The sequence below is a fragment of the Gymnoscopelus braueri genome, assembly GCF_963280865.1.
Source record: "Gymnoscopelus braueri genome assembly, chromosome: 4".
In the NCBI taxonomy this organism is placed as follows: Eukaryota; Metazoa; Chordata; class Actinopteri; order Myctophiformes; family Myctophidae; genus Gymnoscopelus; species Gymnoscopelus braueri.
The window spans coordinates 30,069,497-30,091,175 of record NC_137605.1 but is presented as its reverse complement, the minus strand read 5'-3'; the positions used below and the strand labels follow the sequence as shown (position 1 = coordinate 30,091,175).

The window sequence follows — 21,679 nt, the reverse complement described above, 5'->3', positions numbered from 1 at the left end:
GAGAGACAGGGGGGGGTGGGGGGGGTAGAGAGTGTGGTGGCAGTATAGGCGATTCACACAAGAGCCAACCAGGAAATGGGCTCCAGTTATTCCATTTGGCCCCTGTGGTCCGGTCTTCATTGTCTCTAATGATAGCCATCTGGTAGGAGAGAGAGACTGCTTCCACACATGCCAATGACAAACGCACACACACACACCCCTTACAACCACTAACATGGTGACACAAACACACACCTTACCACCACTGACATACACATTAGGGCCCAACCGATGCCAATCCCAATTTTGGAGAGACCTAGCCCACAGATTATCGATGTTTTGACCGAAATCCATTCGAAAAACTAAAAATATTTTATTAACACTTTCAAACGGGCATGTCATTATAGGCACATTTTCTAAACGTCTCTAAAATGTTCAAAACAATTCAAAAATAGCACATCTACAAGCCTAACAAGTCTAATACAAAAGTATAGTAAAGTACACACTTGTACACCATACTGTAATTTCACTTCTACAGCAAATGTCTCATGTCTGTTCCACCATCACAGAGCCATCTGTGCATGGACCCATTTGTTTCTCCGATTACAAAGGCGGACCCAACAGGGCCAGTGTTTAACTGGACTGAGTGATTTATGAAGCTAGAGGTGACATCCAACCCCATTAACCCATGAAATCCTGACCACCCACACAAAGCACAGACATGCAACATCAACTGTGAATGCACATGCATGCATAGACATGTACGTAGCTCTCAGGAGCAAAATACCCCTCTAAATCAAGTGAATTGACCACACGCACGGTATGCATGGCACGTACATACAGTCAATGCAAAGGTGTGATAAGCATAGTATTGAAAACAACATTTGTGTGAAATTGACTCACAAAAGGTCTCTATCTGGGACTTACTGACAAGTATTACAACAGTGTCCACTCATAGTGTCACTGGCACACAGTTGGGACACAGTTGGGACACAGGGAGAGAACAGAACTGTGTTTTTGGGAGGTGAAACCGCCCCTATAAGTGAGGTTTGGAAATTTGTACAATTATCCTGCGCTGTGATTGGCCAAAAATTTACCCCGCCTAACCCTGCACCGTGATTGGCCAATCACAATCTATTCAGGACTGTGATTGGCCAGTGTCACATGACACATGTGCATAGCCCTATATAAGAAACCATAACTTAAGAAAAACCATAAATTGGTTTTTCTTAAGTTATGGTTTCGTCCATCATAAAGAGTGTTTCAATAAATGTATTTATCTTTTGTACATGATTGGTTGACTCCATTCAGTATTGTGATTAGCTAGCAAGACACCGCCCACTTAACACAGGGTGTGATTTTTTCCAGTTTACAGCTTTTCTGCTGTAATACGTTGGGACAACAACGGAGTCGCCGTTTCAAAGATTAGGTTTGACACACCCACTTATAGCAAATTAACAGACATATTATATACTGTATGTTGAACACAGCCACACACACACACACACACACACACACACACGCATTCTTTCCCACACGCATTCTTTCCCCATAGTCCATAATAAGTTAATGACCAGTAGTATTATAGAGACTATAAAATGTTCCAAAATAACAGCAGGCTCCTGACTTCTGGAAAAGTTACTTTTCATTACAGCCAGAGAGTAAAAAAAAAGGGAGTATTCAGTATTGTAACCCAAGGGGGAAATTACTTTTCTGCATTCACCTAGTAGATGGCTTGATCCCTAATGATCGCTCTGTGGGGGTTAAGTGTCTTGGGGTTAAGTGTCTTGCTCAGGGACGCTTTGACACAGACTGGCCAGGGTGTCAAACTAGGGACCTTTGGATTCTCAGAGGGTCTCTCTACCCATTCAGCTACAGTGTGACCGCCCACTTAGCCTGTAGTAGCCCAAAACAACCTGGTCCAGCTTGTGGTCGTTAAACACAGTTATGTTGTTCAACTGGTTGTTAAAACATCACTTACAGTAACTGCCATCTTTCATTCTACCCTGGTTACTAATCAGCCCGTCTCATGTAGGCATGTTTACTATCGATTGATGGCAAAAATGGTATGTCTGCTTTGCTGTGGCTTGCAAACCATTATGTTCAAGTAGCCATGGAATTCTCGGAATCTCTCTGTGTGTGTGTGTGTGTGTGTGTGTGTGTGTGTGTGTGTGTGTGTGTGTGTGTGTGTCTGTGTGTGTGTGTCTGTGTGCGTTTGCTTGCAACATGCCAGCTTAGGTTTTTGTTGTCCCATTGCAAGGTGTGACTGAGTTAGACCATGGTACAGTATGAATAAATGCACCCATTTATATCCACGTTTGTTTATGACCCAATATAAACATTTTTTACAATTACACATGGACTTTGTCTAGACAATTCTATTGTTTCCATGAGACATTTAAACAGCTCAATTCTGTGGCGAGATTAATGCTTCTCAGAATGTGTGTGCAGTAGGTGGCTGATGTGAAACACACTGGGGCTAATGCATCAGAGTGGCTCAGCTCCACAAGTGAATAAATGTACAGTAACAGCTTGGGTATGGTGACGTGTACAATAAATATTCTCAATAAAATAATATGCCGGCAATGGCTCAGCAATTAGTTTGTGCCTTTATTGAATGCGACTTAGCTATGGCTGCATACTGTACATGTTGAGCATGGGTGGCCCCAGTGCGAATGGAATCTGCAACCCTGTGGCATTGCTCGTTCTATGTGCATTTGTTTACTTGCACAATACTATACACACAGCTCGTAAAGCAAATTGATGGGGCATTCTGACATACATGTAAGTATGTTAACACCCTGACTATAATATTTAGAGCTGCAACTATCAATTATTACGATGGATATGTTTGGAATGTGTTGATCTAACTGCTTTCAGGATTGTTTGCTTCAGGCATGTCCAGGATCCTGCTGCAGGATGTTGCTTCAAAACACTGCCATACACAATGGGAGGCCATGTCAGTGCATGTGTGCTTGTGTATGCTCGCTCAGGGGGCTTTCTGCCATGTTTATGGACGTGTTTGCTGGCAGTTAAACGGGGTGTGTGTGTGTGTGTGTGTGTGTGTGTGTGTGTGTGTGTGTGTGTGTGTGTGTGTGTGTGTGTGTGTGTGTGTGTGTGTGTGTGTGTGTGTGTGTGTGTGTGTGTGTGCAAGTGTTAAGCGTCAGCACATGCATGTATGCATCTGTTCTGCACAATACACTGACCTTTTACATAATTCAATAGGAACTGTGAAATTACATCACAGAGTCTTGACATAAATACCCCATCAGTTCATGTTTACACTCCCATCAAAGCCTGTAAACTCATCAAACCACATGTCAACAAAAGATGTCTCTAATGTACACATTTGAATCACTTAAACACATCACGCTATTAAATGCAATGAGCGTCTGATAGTAGCTAATATGGCATTGATAGCTTGGTAGAAAACACTGTTTCAGGACATCAAACCTTTTCATGTCATGGAACCCAAAATTGATACGCATGTATTTTGGACCAGCATCTGAAAAGATAGTGCCAGGGACCACCAGGGACCCCCATAAAGAAAGATTTGTGTTGTTAAACATTATTAGTATTAATTTTGCAGGGGACTCCTTGGAACCCCCTCAAGGACCCCTGGGGGTAGAACCACCGATTTAAGCTACTGTGCAACAAAGCGGATAAGCAAACACCAAGCTGTCTCATCTAGATAAGGAATCCACATAAATACACATAATAATAATAATAAGAGAACCGAGGAAAAAAGGTAAGAAAGCACAACAAAAAAGTAGACGGTGGGAAACCATGTAATAATGCGCAAGTCAAGGACTGTAGTTGCTACAATCGTGCTAACAAGTCTAACACAGCAACATCTGCTGTCTGAGGAACAGCGCCAAGCTTGAAAGATGTTGCGACTGAGGAGCGGCTGCTACACCAAACCTATTGTCGTGTTCTTCAGACAGCTGCTTGTCTTCTTGTTAGCACAAATGTAGCGAATCAATTCATTACAGGGTTTCCCACCGACATCTATATTGTGCTCACCGAAGTAAGAGAATTCTGTTGAATATAAAAACAAGGCTGAGATGATTTCACAGTGCCTACACACCTACACAATAAGGTTCGTAAAGTGTCATCCAGTAAGTTAATATGTTAATAATATAGATCCCATAGACTTCTGTCTTGGCTGAATAAATCTAAAGAGCAAGTGTAGAAAGAAGAAGAGTAAGAAAGAAAGAGAAAGAAAGAAAGAAAGAGAAATAAAGAAAGAGTAAGAAAGAGTAGGTAAGAAAGAGAAAGAAAGAGAAAGAAAGGGAAAGAAAGAGAAAGAAAGAAAGAGTAAGAAAGAAAGAAAGAAAGAAAGAGTGCCAGCTCAGCTCCAGTCTGGAGGATGAGTCACATCTATCTTTGTCCATGTTGGTGAAGAGGAATGAAGCCTGTCTCGCAGAGAAGAGAAAGAGAAGCCCACAAACCTCCACGTTTTGCTGTACCGTTGCCATGACAACCAAGGCCTCCAAGTCGGCCCTGTCATATACCATTTTCACCACATTGTGCACGCGATTGAAAAAGTACACTTTCTTCCGCGGAAGATTTTGCCCCCCCCCCCCCAAACGTCTTTCAGAGTCAGAGCATGTGGAAAAGCTTCCCCTTTCATAAACTCCTGATGGAAAATCTAGCCTATAATTTCTACAATATGGCAGATAGATTACTCTAGAGGCTCCATGGTCTAAAACGGGTATATAAAGTCTTTGGCAATACAAAGGCCCCAATATCTGGTAATTATGCAAGACTGGGACAGACACCAAAATCTGAAATTGAAACCAATGTTTCTTGTTTAGCAGAGTTAGAACAGATGCATAAAGACACCTGTGACAGTTTTAACATATATACGTTTAAACAACACTGCAATTTTCATAACTTGAAGCATCATTTGCATGTACCATTACTATAGCTATAACTATAGATGTCTGCAAGCATTCAAACCGAAGACTGTACAGTTTTTTTTCACTACTACTTCCAGTTTATTGCTCACGGAGCACAGGAGCAATAGTCAATACCAACAATATTTGGACTTATATCATGGCCAGGTAGGTATACAACCTCCTTTTCTGACAAAGTTCAACATCACTTTAAAAGGGACACTAGATTTAAGAACACATGTTCTAAACACAGACTGAATCCACATGTATTTTACTCCATTTCTATATAGTATGTTACTACAGAAAGTCCCCTCACATACTGTATGTACGTATGAATTTAAATATAATACATAATATGTATATATACAGTATGTATGTACTGCATGTACTGTATGCATACATACTAGTCAAATAGTGTTTTTAGTGAATTTATCCATGTATAATCTCTATAAGAGAGTGTACAAATGTAACCAAATGGACCTGTAAATCTGAGGATTTTACATGTACACACACATACATGCTGTATGTCTGGCAGACGTGTGTGGGGGTGGAATTCCATGATGACTCACAGTTCAGACTCCTCAGAGAGAACAGGGGATCCCCTGGTTCCTTATGGATTGCCTTAAGGTTCCATTACTAATTATAGCCCAGCCTTTCAACTGAACACAGAGGGGAAAAAGTGACTATGGTGAAAGCTGTTGGGGCTCCTTAAACAGAGTGGTCCAGGAGTAGAATTGGGTCTTTCTTTATTCAACACCTACAGGCAATGTAGTGTATATACTGTGCTTGGGGCCACTTCAATGGAACACAGGTCCAAAAGCAACTAGGCTACAACTACAATCACAGCCAAATGAATATGGATCTTAAAAGCATAATCCTTAAGAACGCACAAGTTACAACACAATGTTAATGCAAAAGCAACTTAAGGACACTAACCAAGCTGGTTGTGCAACACACATAAAAAAAGGCATACAACTTTGTACTTGTTCATTTCCTTCTCTTCTGGGACAGAAAAAACAATAGCTAGGGCTGTTAATCGTCTTTTTGTCACTCACACACGCACGCACACACATGTAGTCAACAACCACACACAGGGGAAGGGGGGGGGAGGAAAAGAGAGAAAATAGCGAGGAATAAATCACTAGTAAATCAACAACAGCAATGCCTGCCCTTTCTAAGAGCCAGTCACCCATTCTCATTCATATGTGGATGTCAGAATAGAGTTTTAGCTCTGAAGTGAACCATATGCCGACTATCATGACTGAAAGCTTATTGGGTTCTCAGTTCATATTAAACAAGGACAGACGGAGAAGTAGACAGAGAGAGGGGGAGAAAGGCTGTGCAACATCTCTTACTTGAAACTCGTTTCAGGCTGCTGCTATGAAACTAAATAAGTAATAAGAGAGAAGAGTGAGTTACTTTAATTAAAGGTAGGGCAACAGATAAAGGGTACCTTCAGACATTTACATACTACCATCCTTGCAGTTGTCCTCTGTGTGTTTTGCAATGATATTCTCAAATGATTTGAATTCATGTGATTGTACAGTATCAGTGCTTATAAACCCCACAATTAAGCATGCCATGTGGGCATGTTAATGTCTTTGTTTTAAACTAACATCAAGCCCTAATTTTAACACTACAACGCACGCAACTGTGTCATTCAATGCTTTGAAAATTGATATGGCTCTTCTTTATACCAAATGTCTGACAAACTGTAGCTATTCATTCAAGTCATTCTGGCTGGCAGTTTGAAATCCTTGCGTGATTGGTGATACTATATTGTGATGTCCCATGATGTCCCCCCCCCAAAAAACACTCTTGAGTAAAGTTATTGTTTGTTGTCCCTCCCTCCTTAAGTTGTAACGAGATCTGGGCAACAATATCAGTTGCCTTTTTTTATAATTATATGGAAATGACTTAAAATGGAATGGAATTGAAGAATCACCACGAGTGGAGGAAGTTGCAAGTTGTACTTAATGTATTGACTGTACTTGGAACAACATTGGCCTACAAATGTACAACATTCAAAATTTATGATCATGAAATGAAATGTATATTGACTAAATGTAATATCCTTGAATTTGTTTATATGGAGCTTAGGTGAGTTTACCAGGTTGGATGTTGTTCCACTCCTGGCTTCACACCCGGCTGCTCAAACACAGATATCCAAAGCGTATATTACATATGTATTGTTTATGAAAAAGACAAATTATCACATAGGTATACTGTTATGCATTATATGTTACACTGTCTTTAAAAGGAACACACTTCTTTCACACACCTGGACAAATCTAGCTTAAGTCAACATGGAAATGGAAGGTGTTTAATAAACAGATAAGGCTTTATGTTCTTATGTACTGTGTGCGTGTGCGTGTGCGTGTGTGTACACTACAGAATGTGAGGCCCAGCCCTTCTCCCCCTGCTAGTCATTAAATGATGATTCATCAGTGTGTGAGTCAGAAGCCTGGTGCCTGGTATTTGTACTGTATCTGCAAGCATTATGGCTAGCTTTCCCTGATGCTTGATTATATTATCCAAAAGGTGATTAGGTTCAGGCAGAGGGAAGAACACACCGACAGTTTGACCTCTTCATGGCCTATTCAATGTCACTGTAGTGTATTAGCAGGACGGCTCATTAGCACATATATATCAAGATTAGAAATGATTAGATGGAAGTATGATGTATAAACAAACGTTTAGTATTCAACTAATCTACCCTGTTTGTCAAAATGTCCATGGCGCTTTCTCCAACCTCTCTCTGGATAAGTCTGTTAAATGACTCAAATTAATTTATAAATTGTAGCGTGTGTGGTCTTTGCTAGATAAATTGGTAACATTTAGTATTAAATGCTGGGAAACAGAGTTGTTTGCACAAATGTTAAAAAGACATTCTGTTGCTTGAAAAAAAAATCCATCTGCATTGAAAACATTTCCAGCACCATTAATTACTGTAATTATGCATTAAATATGCAGCAGACCATGATCTGATAGGAGCAGTGACAGAGAGCTTCCAACTCCACTCATTTCCTATGGCACAGTGCTCCATCCAGCTGCACTGAGTTACAATCAAAACCCCATGTGAGTAGCTGAAGGGGGTGTGGTGCTAACATTAGCATAAAGCTAGGCAAACCCCATGTTGAGTTTATGAGGATGGGGCGGGCTACGTCCGGGTTAGCATGCGAGCCCACTGATAAATAGTAATTTATTAGATGTTAACTTGAAGCAGCACCAAGCTGTGGTTATGTCTTGCTATGGTGTGCTCTCACGCAAAGCTACGAAAGACTGGCATCTCATCTGTGTGACACAGTTACCACAGAGGTTAGTTTGGTTGGTATGAATGCCAAGAATGCCATGAAGTAACAACACAAGAAAAACATATTGGGCAAACTTATGTCAAATAATATTTCTAATTCATGGTTTCAAATCTGGAGAACTAGATTGCGGCGTTTTATCACATCAGGTTATTTCACATATTGTCAAGTCAAATTGTCAGACAGAAAATATACCAAACTGACTGCATACTTGTGTCTAGTTACAGTATGAGACACTCTCTGTATTGTTCTTTGTGGAAAAATACAATACTCTAGGGCAGGCGTAATCTAAACCTGTAAGAAGTATTTCGATATTATAAACAATTCTACCCAAGGGAAAATGGGCACGAGCGTAGGACTATACAAAATGGGACATCTCAAGTGACAAACTTAGGAAAAGATTGTGAAACAGAAACACATTCTTCTGCTGTGTTTGGGTAGAAATGCACAGAAACACAGCTGCATGCTAACCAACATCTTTCTTCTTCTTTTTTCTTGCGGTTCAACAAAACACTGAATAACTGCTTTGAGAACTTTCCTTCTAAACTCACCAACTCAAATAAATAGGAACAATCGGTAACGCAAAACATCTGGGTAGGTCTCCGATTTATTGAACTGCTTCCATACACACACTGTGCCCTGTTTGGATTAGATGGAAATGTTCCCGGCAGGCTATTCATCCGAAATGTTTTTGGGTAGCAAATGAGCGCTCATGGCTATGGAAATCAAATGGAAGTTACATAAGTGACCAGATGAGAACACTTAAGGTTACGCCCACCTCACCAGCTTCCCAATTGCAAACTCCTCCTCATTTATACTAAGGGAGAGAGAGAGGCGAATTTGTTTATATAGTGTATTTTAGCATGTGTGGCTCCAGAGTAGCACCGTCTTATAAACAGATTTACCCCATCAGTGAGCGAGTGACTCATCCAGCTTGGCACTTAAAGAGAACCCGCTAACCCTCTATGGAAACTCTGAATTATAAACTCTGCTGTCTCACACACACTCTAGCCCGCCAAAACCTCCATTTGGTACCAAGTTCTGGTCTGTTGAAGTCCAAACCCAAATCTCTCATTATTCAGACAGCATCCAACCCAATAATGAACACTCTATAACAGTCACCCAGGATATTTAGAACCTTGACATATGTGTTTTACATTGCAGCACACATATGGGCTAGCTAGAGGAACAAGTACACAAAAGGGAGCCCTAATAACACCTGGACCATTTCTGCACAACATTTGGTCAAAGAGGCATTGGAATTTACAAGAAAGCCCATAAATTCTAACACTGCTGTGACTTGCTAGCATTCCATGCAGTGCATAGGCGGATCATTCTGACCAACAACGAGCGCCCGGAGCTATCATTTTCTTTCATAACCAGGCAATAGTATTAAAGCAATGTTTTGTATAGAACCCAACCTTTGGTTAGTATAGTATTTACAGTTGTACAGTAGCTACTGTACAGTACCTGGGTATGATATAAGTACAAATATTGTCGATCATCTTCATCAGTTGCTTCTGTGCTCCGTAAGTGAGAAACTGGAAGATTCCATTCTCTCTCATTGCACAGTGTTTGAGAAAATATCCACGGTCTTCACCAAATTAGGTTCGACACCTGTTACAGTTAATGATGAAGATATGCAAGTCATTGAGGAGGTCATAGTACTCATGTATAATAGTAGTAGTATAAAGGAATGTTCTGGCCGCTGCAAATGCTTTGAGTTTGGACTTAGCTGCACACCCCTCAGTGGTTGTAGTTGCTAATACACTGTAATAACTCAGCATAAAGTTGGCAGTCTCTAATCAATAAGTATTTTTAGTAAGATTATGGACTGAACAAGTTTGTAGACACTAAGAAGACACAAAGGAGGCCTGCCAGTTGCCCAGACGCCATTGTAAATAGGAATGTGTTCTTAAAAAAAAAAAAAAAAAAAAAAACTAGTCCTGACATGAATCTGTGCAGTCAAAGTATTTGTAGACTTTGGGTTATGGGCTGTACAGCAGTAGTCCCAAACCTTTTTGGGCCCAAGGAACCCTTCCAATATTTTCAATACCATATTCATTAGCAACCACCCACAATGTCATATTTTGTGTTAAATGTTGAAGGAAACAAAGAAACATTTATCCATTATTAAGCAATAATGTATATAACATTTTCCTTTTTAGTTGCATAATGGAGATATTTGATATTGGTATGAGTATGTGACTTTGATGAGACAGGGGTTATGAGCTGGTGTCACATTAGCTCTGTGTAGAATTACTGGTCTACCTTAAGTCAGTCCACCTTAAGGGCATGTTAGCTCATTTCATTAGCTTGTCTGATGTTGGTTTTTAACCACAAACAGAGCCCATAGATATCAGCAAGGCAAGGCTTTTCAAGAGAAATACTGGTGAGTTGGTCACTGACAAACGAAACTGTACAGTCGTTGTCTCTGTCTGTAAGGGTCCTTTGAAATGGCCGTACAAATTTGACTCAGATGGCTTCAACCGTGATTGATTGTGAATAGACCAAGAAGGTGTTAGGCGATTTGAACGCTACAATGGCATGGCTGTGTGTAACAACGCGGTAATTTACATGTTGATGAGTATTATGGAAAAGATATCCAAAGCGCCCCTCCACTCATAAAAGGCTGTGTGTGTGGACACGGCTCCTAAATGAAAGTCCTCGACTCCTTTATAACTTTGTAGCTGTGAGCCAGGTCTGCCTCAGCCTGTGCTGCGTTGTCTCAGTGGCTAGAGAGCCCCATCCCATAACCTGCGGGTACACCGTAACCATGACAGCAGAGCCTATGACCATAAGCGTGACGGGCAATCTCCGGTGATTACACAAAAACGGTAATAAACAGCTTACATTTTGGGAAAGTGAAAAACGGGTGTCGTCATTTTGTGCATATGCTAATGGTCAATGCCCGTGTGCAAGTTGAGATCAATTGCTCAAGCCACTGAGGCGAACCATACAGGACAGACAGTCTTTCCGTGCGACTGACTGACAGAGTTTTTTTTTATTATATGTAGGATAATAATAATAATAAACAAAACACATAAGTAATAAGCTTTGTAGGATCTAAGGTTTGTATTTATTGGTGGCCATATTGAAAAATCTGTCGCGCTATTGGAACCTAGGCCATTAAAAAGCTATATCAAATCACTTTAAATGTGCCATAGAACTGGTTGCTTATTTCTCTCGCAGAATCTGGCAACACTGCTCACACATTGTATAATGCTCCACAAACACCTTTAATAAACATGATCATGTTCAGGATCAGGTCAAACTGTTTGACCTGATGAACAGCTTTAAACAGGATTGAACCATTTCTGTCTATTAAAAGGTGTTTGTGGAGCATTATACACCATAGTGTGTGGGCCCTCTATTTATATTTCACATGAACTTCTCAGCTCAGCACCTTTTAATAGGCTGTGGGTGTGATCATTTATCTGTCAGCCTTCAGTTTTAGCGCTCCATACAGTATACTGTATATGGAATCTTTAAACGTTGACTCCTTGATTTCATTCGACAATTTAGAAATCTACTTAATCTCGTTCTTTTTAATTGTATTTGTTTTAATTAATGTGTCGTATTGTTTTTATTGATTTTGTATACTCTGTTCTTTGCTTGTTTCAACATTATGATTCTCTTGTGCTATGCCTTTTGTTATCTCTGCATCATTGAAAAGGTTGAATGAATGAATGTCAGGTTGGTCAGTATACAAACCAATGTTCTAACAAAGTACAACATGACTTTAAAAGCATCAATAACAAATTAGAAAATAATAAGTATTAAACATTCTGAACATAAAGGAATATGTTCAAATCAAAGTATGACATTTTCTCATCGTGTATTCCCCTAATAAGCGAAAGCGAAACCATTTTTATATCCCTGATAGTATGTCACTCTACATCCAAAGGCTCCTTCCTGCCAATTCTCTGACACCATTAGGAAAAGTGATGTTACATCAGTTTTGGGTGGCATCCAAATTCACGGCGGCTTCTCTGAACCTAGACTACTGCCCTGGCACTGCTCAACTTGAGAGAAACCTGTCTCCCGTCATAGAATACATACTGAGGTCATAGTAGTATAGAGACCGGGTTTGCCCTGGAGGCTGCCAGAGAGCACAGATAACATGATCAAACCACATGGGAAAAGAAGCAGTACAATGAACTCTGATTTCTCAACCCGATGCTAAATCCAGTAGTTGTGAAATCTAAGTGACTACACCGTCCTCAGGTAGCATATTACCAGCTACTTAACTTTGCACAATGTTGGAGAATAATACAGTTTTAGGTAAAAGGCGAGTTGTGCTTAACCGATTTCACATAGCATGATTCTCTGCTTGACCCTATTAACAAAATATGCAATATTAATCAAAACTAGCAACATTTCATTTGATGGTGAAATGACTAACTTTGGCCTACTACTGAAGTTATTACTCCACCATCACTAAATATCTGTATAATAAAGTTGTGAATTACTGTTGGAAACTGTTATGCCACACTTCTGGTTCCAGTGACTGTTGAGAGTATTATCTTTGGAACACTGGATGTGCAAAATGTTTAACATATTGTACTAGGCAATTATCTTTACAATTCAGTTTGAGTTGTGTGCTGACAGGATTGTCCTCAATCAACTTTTCCATACAATGAATAATAGGATTTGTATCCTGATGTATTATTACTGGCCAGGGTACAACTGAATGTGGAGCTTAACTAATCAGTGAGGTCAAAAGCAAGCATTCTTTTGTCCATTTTAGGTAGAGAATTTTTAAGGGATACATTTACTAAAATAATGTGCAGCCGCTTGAACAGTCTCTCCTGTTACACAGAATCTGACAATGGACTGAATGGATTGGATGTCTGTTGTGTTACCTTGGGAACAGGGGGAAATTCCCCTGGCTAAAAGTAGAAGTTTACTCATAGAAATGCTGGTTATTTCAAGTAGTTGTGGCTAATAATAAACCACTTTATCTTAGAGCTCAGCTACCCTGGAAACCAAACAAATCTGCCACAGCTAAAAAACGATAGCACTGGGCAGGTTGGTCTGGCACTCCTTGGTTTGAATTACATTTCACCCCAGAGTTGTGGGTGACCAATCAGAGCCCATCAAAGTGGGATTCTTTTTGCTGTGATGTTTGAATCTGTTTGTAACCGCCCCTTGGAAATGAATCTTCCACACTGAAGTTTCAGACTAATATCTACGCAGTGATATTAGTCTGGCCATGGCAGGCTAGGGCTGGGCGATATGGACAAAATCAAATATCACAATAACAACAATTGACCAAATACCTCGATATCAATGTGAAAATAATCTCGCTCTCTCAAAAATAGCAAATCTACAACTAGGAAAAGACAACACTTAAGCCATATCGCAATATTACAATATACAAAATCCCAAATGTTATCTAGTCTCATATCACTGTATGATATAATATCGACCCTGTTGAAGCCCCAAGTGTCGAAACGTGTCGGTCATCCTCTGCTGCCTTGCTCAATAAATTATTTATTTATTCAGCTGAAGACGGAGTGCCTTAGTAACTTTTCCCCTACAGGCTGCCTCACCACAAGCAGAACTTCAGATTTGTTTTGCTTCCATGTATACCATTACCTACCCGTTTCACTGAAGAGTACCTGTTTGCAAAAGCCACTGTGACTGAACCCAGGCAGCGCTTCCTTCTTCTATTTTAATTGATATAATATCGATATATTCAAAATCTGACTGAAGATCCACAAATAGCATTTGAGGGTTAGGAAAAGGTCAGAATATATCTCTACATTTTGATAGTTTATTGCAAGACAATATTAGTTATGGTCATGCCAAGCAGCACACCCATAAAACCAAATAGTGGTGAAATTATCACAAACAAATGACACCACTCCCAAATCTGTGATGTTTGGACATCATGGATAGAAAACGTCATTTCAGAGTTGCCTGCATGTAACATAAAGAAATGGCAATAGCTAACATTCTAATTCAAGGAAATGAGATTTGTGCTATATGATAAGTGTTCTTCCCATTGTGTTCTCTAATAGCTGTGAGGGACAAGATTTACGAGGGCATCCACATCACTTTGGGTCCACAAATACAGTATACTGTAAGTCAGCCACATGGCTTCATATAGTAAGTAGCCTTTGTTCTGAAAATCTAATCCATATTGGAATGCCTCTAATGTGATATTTTTTAACTTGATGTACAAAATGTCACTGTGATAATATTTAATACATTACAGTAGGCCTTTGCTGCACCAGAACAAGGTGCACCAAGTAGTGTCTTCTACATTTTAATCACTGTCCAAACAATGTTTGCTTAAATGCACTGCCATTGTCTAACTGTTTGGTTACCTGCTGCCCCACCCAGTCAAATCTAAGTACTATGTGCCAAAGGGTGTGGCATTCTAAGCTTTGCTAAATCTCTGATTTCATGCAGTCACATTAGGTTGGGAAATCCAGAAAACAAAATTGGCGGTTTACTCTTGAGACTTAAGTTCAGTGCTTTTTCTACGGACGGAGACTTTGATCATATACAACTAGGCTATTGAAAAAGACAGTAGCGACTTAAAGCTGAAATCCAGCTTTAAGTCGATATCTTATTTTAATGACTAAAAACTTTAACCAATCTGTATGGTAATGTTAATACAATATAACCAGCACATCTGCAGTTGTTGGCGGGGGTCTCCCTACTCTTCCAATGAGAGATTTAGACCCTAATGTTATGTAGGTCCACTACTAGGTGGAGAGTAGCCCTACCCAAAGCCAATAAGCCCAATATCAGAATCAGAATCAACTTTTTTGTCACATCACAGGTTTACAGGTGTAAAACAGAGGGTGGCATTTTTTTTTTGGTACAAGTTCCATCATTTTTGTCATTTCCATCAGTGAGTAATATCCATAATATCTCCCCTTTCCTGACCGCGGTAGATTCCCTGTTGGATGGGTAGTGATAATATTTTCAGAATGTATTACACTATTCTAGATGAGTGAAATTAACAATGACCTCTCTATGGTCAACGCTAGTAGTGATCGTTTTGTTACTAGTGATCGATTCATTTCTCCAAAATTGCCTATGCCCTGCCAGTGACAACCAGAAGCAGGTTCTTCCTACAAAGCATCAGGTTTCATGAACACAGCTGGAGGCTAGGCTGGACACAGAGAGGCGCCTATATTCAGTACTGGAAGCCAAATTACTAATCAAGGCCTTGACAGATGTATGAACACGAGGCCAAAGTACTGTGGCTCCTGCTGCAACGCAGTCACTACCATTTTATGTTCTTACTGTACATTCCTCGTAACTTCTCTTCTCTAGCCCTGCAGCCCTTGGGGTAAGTTAGCGTCCCACTAACTCTTCAAGTAGTTATTAGAACAACACCTGTTTCAAGCATTTTAAGTATTTTGTTTTTCGACAGTTGTAATTATTTACAAGTCAAACAGCGTTTTCAGAGGAAAGGTTAGCATTCTAGGTCCAGAGCTTGAGAGTCTTGCCTCAAGGAAGGGACAGCATGTGTTCCAATGGTAAAGCATACAATGTAATGACTAGAGGCAGGTGTGCTTAGTCAACAGACGTGATAACCACCTGTTGCTGTCCATTCTTTGATTCAAACTTGGGAGGGATAATCAAAAGGCACTGTGCAAAATAAAAACTCATATGACATAATATATCTGAAGCTCTATTAATAATATGTACGCACACCTCAGGCAGATCAGAATAGCCCAGGAGCATGTATTAGTAACCATGACACACAATCCCCTGTTCTAGATCTCACTAGTGCTTGACTTCTTGTATATAGAGCGCTCCAGAAAGCCAACTCATTCCCGGCCTGCGGGGCTGTGAAAAAAAAAAAAAAAAAACTTGAGTCACCACCCTGTCACACGCCCATGCCAAGACTCCCCCGAGTGAGCACCATGGCAACCAAACACTGACCAAACATGCTCGCTGGCTGCAGACAGAGGCGGCCCACACCGGATTGAGTGATGCCTTTGGACAGCACGTGTGTAAAAAGATCTGCTTCCCTCAGGAAACGATGGGATTCTTGGAGCTTTGACGTACAGTATTTCTAGCGCTGTACTGTAGCTTGGGAATGATAAACAACACAATGAGATGGGGGAGGTTTTTTAGGAGGTGGAGGAATCTAACGAGATGGGGGAGTTTTTTTTAGGAGGTGGAGGAATCTAACAACAATACTCTTCTGGCAACAGTTACTGCACACACGCAAGGGTTTGCTTTTTCCACACCAAAATCAACATCATCTTTAATGAACTACCCATAATCCTGACTATGACTGCCATCACTCAACACACCATAACTCTCAGTATGGAAAACAGACAGAAGGTTAACGCCCAAACACGTAACTGCAAACAAAGAATCATCGTAACTGTTCACACCCTCACCTACAGCACTAAGCTATATTCATTGAATGTTGCATGCACTTCATAGCTCATGTTCAGCAGCTCTATCCGTTTAGTGACAACCCAATAGCACTGGAAGAGCATAGTCCTCCAATGTGCTCTCTGTGAGCAGGCTTTGTTGGTTCGGCACTGAAAATCTAGTGTGTTGAAATTAACTTGGCATTGTGAACGGGTTTTAATTTAAAACGTTTGCCAAGAGACAACTTCTCTCTTCTAACATGCTGCCTATTCTTTCACTCCATAAGGACAGAACCTCCATGCAGCCAAGACACTCAAATCTCACGTATAAAATGCAAGAATGTTAATTTAGATGACCTTTCAGTCAGGTTAATTTTCACATAAGTGAGTCCAATATAATGGAGCATGATACAGCGGGTGAGTGCACGTCACGACACAATGCATCAACATTTTCTCAGACTCACTCTAACCCGAGGTGTACTTTGCAACATCCAGGAGACATTCCGGGGGAGTCACCGCAGGCTGAGGCCTGCTAGGAGAGGAGAATGGTGTTGCCTTTCAAGATTTCCCTCTAAAGCCAGCACTACCACTAGTTTAATTGAGCTCAAATTTTATTTTAAGCTAGCTGGTTGAGTTCAAATGTTCCTTTGGTGATAGTTGTGTGTGTGTGTGTGTGTGTGTGTGTGTGTGTGTGTGTGTGTGTGTGTGTGTGTGTGTGTGTGTGTGTGTGTGTGTGTGTGTGTGTGTGTGTGTGTGTGTGTGTGTGTGTGTGTGTGTGTGTGTGTGTGTGTGTGTGTGTGTGTGTGTGTGTGTGCGTGCGTGCGTGTCTCCCAAGAGGGATATGCAATAAAAAACTATGTTCCCAATTAAAGGCCATTTACAGGATTTGAATAACTGAATGAATGATAAAGAACTTTTGTGTGCTTTAAATAACTGAGTCAGTCAGAGAACAAACCAATTCCATGTCTGCTTCAACAGCACCCCTTAAAATCTAGTAAGATTCCTTCATGCATGGAGTGTTTTGTCAATTCAGGCTCGGAACCGTAGTGGACCCTTGAGTCAAAAATCTAATTTGGCCTTAACTGGAGAGTACAGACTGTTAAAGGTGGAGTCCTTACTACCATGTGAGTCACCCCCAAAGCACCCAGGGGCTTAAAGTTGTACTATAACGTGTTACTACTGTAACATTCCACACCTTTAAACACCAGGATGAGGAACGTGCACTACTAAAGCGAGGTATGTCAAACTCCACACCTCCTTCAGGGGAATTCCTTAAAGTAATGGTGAGCCTGTTTTGCTTGAGTGTCAGATAATGGCTAGGTATGCAGTCTAGGTGGGAAATGTTACACCACCTCTAGAACTGGAATTGGAGGTAGAACAATCCAGAAAGGACAATCAGTACAATCAATACTGTGTATCACTGCAATTGTTGCTACTATACTATACTACACTACCGGTACCCTAACCCTTGCCATGGAGTGGGCCTGGGAACCAAAAAGCATCAATGTTAAATGTCCTAAAGTGAACCTTTATGGCTGACATGTTGATGGCTTTACAATAAGATGAAACATTGCATTCAGAGTGACATACCTAAGACAAACCTGCACTGGATGATTTTCCTCAACAAGTGTGGAGACATAATGCGACTATAAAATATGTCATCGAATTAATGCCCCACATCTTGGGGTCATAAATCAGTTTTTGTACTCTTGTTGTACATTAAGCATTGTTAGGGTATAGTGTGATAAATGCCAAATTTCCATTTGTTTAAAGTGTATTTACAGTAATCTTTCAAGCTACAATCTTTACTGATTTGCCTGTAAAAAAGGAAGTGAAGGTCCACACAAATGCTTAGGATGCACAGACAGGAAAACTAGGGCTGTGTGTCCACCAAAGCATTTCTTCCCAGATGAAAACGCAAGGGGCTCGCCTAAAAACACTTCCAAATGCCAGAATTTGAAATGTTTAAACTCTCAGCAAGCAGATAAAAACGGCCCACGTGAACGCAAAATAGATGTTCAGTGCCTCGTCACCTATTGTAAACAATTATATACACACAGTCAGGAAAAAACGTCTTGGTGGACACAGCCCCATATACTGTATGTTATCATGAATTGCTAACTTAAATGTGAACTGTGCTACGGAAATAATTTGGATGCCATGAAAAAATCATACTTTGTGGCTTACTACAGGACAACAGTCCCCACCCCCATTCTTAGCTCCACCCACAGGCTGCTCCTACCTGGTTTTGAGCTCCTTGTACTCCTCCCTGATCTTGCCCAACTCCAGCTGCAGGCGTGCACGTTCCTTAGCCACTTGGTCCAGGGTTTTGCGGGCATCAGCCAGCTCCGTCTCGTAAGCCGCCTTCATGCCCGTTACCTGACTGCTGACCTCTGTATCAGACTCGGTGATGCGCAGCCGCAGGCCGGCATTCTCTATCTCCAGCGAGCGAACCTTGTCGATGTAGATGGCCAGCCGATCGTTCAGGTTACACAGGTCTTCCTTCTCCTGGAGCCGGGTGATGCGGGTCGGTGAGAGCGGGCTGCTGACCGCAGCATCGCGGCTAGTGCGCTTGTGGCTGGGGGTTTCCATGGTAACAATATCAGAGGTGGTTCGGGGAGAGGTGCGGGATAGGAAGTGAGTCACTGGCTGTGGAGAGGGAAGGGAGAGGAAGTGTTAGATGGAAGCCTGTGTATGAAGCCCTCCCAACACACGCATCAATTCAAATCATGGGGTGATTCATACATCCATGCGGTTTGCTTTGAAGACAGGCTCCAGCCTTGAACTTCATCCTTGCCTGGGCAGGCCCAGTTCTGGCTCTGTTTACAGCTATGCATGTTAGTAGACTCTACTGTGGGATAATCTTTCCAAAGTGAGTCATCTGAATATTTGCAACATTTCATTTAATAACCATCTCCAATGCCATATTTGTATAGTGCATGATTAAATATCAATAGAGACAGAACTCATTTACAGACCAGGGATATAATGTTTTGGGTTTTTCTTCCTCACACCTTTATTTCTAATTGGAGAATTTACAATGTCCTGCTTTTAGTGTTCCTGGTGACCCCTCTGATTCAGATGAACATGCTTGGGAGTAAACTGTGCCACACCCAGCATTATGTTGCTGCTGGAGTGGTTAAATCTTCTCACTCCCGGTCAGTCTAGAAGATGCACATTTCCCACAGACACCAACTTCACCATCACATATCTATTAATACTAAGCAATTACAATGCCTCTATAAACACACAGCTACATCCCAGGAACACAACAAGAACATCCAAAAAAGATTTCCCTCTTTCATCATCCTTTTCTACAAAGAGCAACTAACAGACTGCTATCAGTCCGCCAGTCATTAACTATAATTGATGTGTCTCCACCCACATCCACTAGCCGAGTCCCGCCTGATCCTTGATTCCACAGTGTTGACTCATTACATAAACTAATATGGCAGTTATGCCCCGATAAGGTCATCATTTCAAATCTGATTGAGATGGGAAGCTATAGTAAAATGAATGGGAGGCTATAGTTAATAATTAATAGGCAGTAGTAAAATGAACTGGAGCAGCAGTGTGTATGCATTTATAATATGAAAATGTTATTGGATCTAATAATCTCAAGATGCAGGTCTACAGTATTTACCATCATTACAATGTCAATAGATCTTCCTGGCTTAAGACAAATCTATGTAAAACATATGTTTAACTTGTTTAACTTGTTAGCCTTGGTTTTCCTTGTATGAAAAGCTTAAAGCAGTACTGTCAAAAGTCAGCAGTAGGGCTACAATGAGTCAACAGAGGGTGCTAAACTGCATTTAGGCTTTTGCCACACTATAATCAGAACCGTAGAATCATTCCAACAGTACGGTTATTATTCATCCAAACACTATGTTTATATCAAAGTTGCTGTTCCACTCCCAATCAGATATCCCCCATCCATAAGCAGATGGAGTATTTCACTAAGGTGATGGGTTAATAATTGAAATATTTGGATCCATCCCTCCCAACCCACTGCAAGAAACGCATGTACAAACATGGACAAACATGTATACAGACACTTTAATAGTCTCTGCTGCTAACTAGAGAAAACAAGTTTACATTTCACTATTTTACAAAACATAGGAAGAAATACTAACTGCACATAGTCCATACTCTATACTCTCATAAACCATCACACATGCCTTGAGTTAACTGACCAAGTTAAGTCCTTTTACAGCACCTCCAGTCAACTTGAAAGTGAAAACTACAGTATACCTGCCATTACAAGATACAAGAGCCAACCCGTATTTATCTCTACACCTCCATTTATGACTTCTCCATAAAAACATAAGAGAAAGTATATTCCAACCAATCATTTCAAACCTTATCTTGGGTGTGTGACCTTCATTCTCAACTGCAGTCTTCAGTAAAGACTAAGTCAGCATACAGCCTTTCTAGAAGTTTACCAGCTGTTGTTTTTAGTGTGTATTTTAATCTGTGTCCGCACATACATGTGCGGGTGTGTGTGTTGCGCGTGTATGCATCATACCCTTCAGAAGTGTTGGGAAAAGGATCCGTTAAAAAAAGCAGCCTTGCTGTCCGTGGGTGGGTGTGTATGTGCCTTTGGCTCGCGCCCTGAACTGGCTGCCTTGCAGTTTCACACTGCACATGTACCTACCACTGAAGCGGGAGAGAAAGGGGGTGTGGACAGTGGAAAGAGAAGGGAGAGGAGGAGTCAGGCTAGACACTAGTCATTGCACACAAGACAGACGCATACAGAGGCAGAGAACGGGACTGTGCCTTTATCTTTCTCCAACTCCTGCCCCTCTCTTTTGCCTCTTTCCTTTCCGCTTTCATTCACAGCAGTGGTGTCAGGGACAGGCTTATATTAGCAGTTTTTACATGTAGTCTGTAAAAGAAAAAAGATTTGTGTGTGTAATTACAATATCAAAAACTGGGCATCTCCTTGGTGTGAGTGTGTATGTATGGATGTGTGTAACCAAATCTTCTCGAACCGGCAACTACTCACCCAAAGGCCATTGCCGTACATAAAACTATGTGGGAGAATGTTCTAGAACAGCAAAAACAAGAAACACTCACAACCCTGCATTGGATCAAAGCAAACGACACAAAAGACTGCACTTTGATCTAGAAAAAA

General features: G+C 40.9%; 1 protein-coding gene across 2 annotated transcripts in view; it reads right to left on the bottom strand.

Moving 5' to 3' along the window:
* lmna (lamin A) overlaps window positions 1–21,201 on the bottom strand; it is a 32,547-nt gene extending 11,346 nt beyond the window's left edge. The window contains exons 1-2 of one of the 2 annotated variants that reach the window (XM_080425443.1): window positions 21,071–21,201; window positions 18,785–19,191 (exon numbers count right to left, since the gene is read on the bottom strand). In XM_080425443.1, the coding sequence (XP_080281569.1) occupies window positions 18,785–19,134 (350 nt within the window). In that variant the 5' untranslated portion in view covers window positions 19,135–19,191; window positions 21,071–21,201. Of the gene's footprint in view, window positions 1–18,784; window positions 19,192–20,904; window positions 20,996–21,070 lie in introns of those variants that run through there. The other variant, XM_080425444.1, reaches the window with a different exon arrangement.
* Window positions 21,202–21,679: the final 478 nt, after the last annotated feature.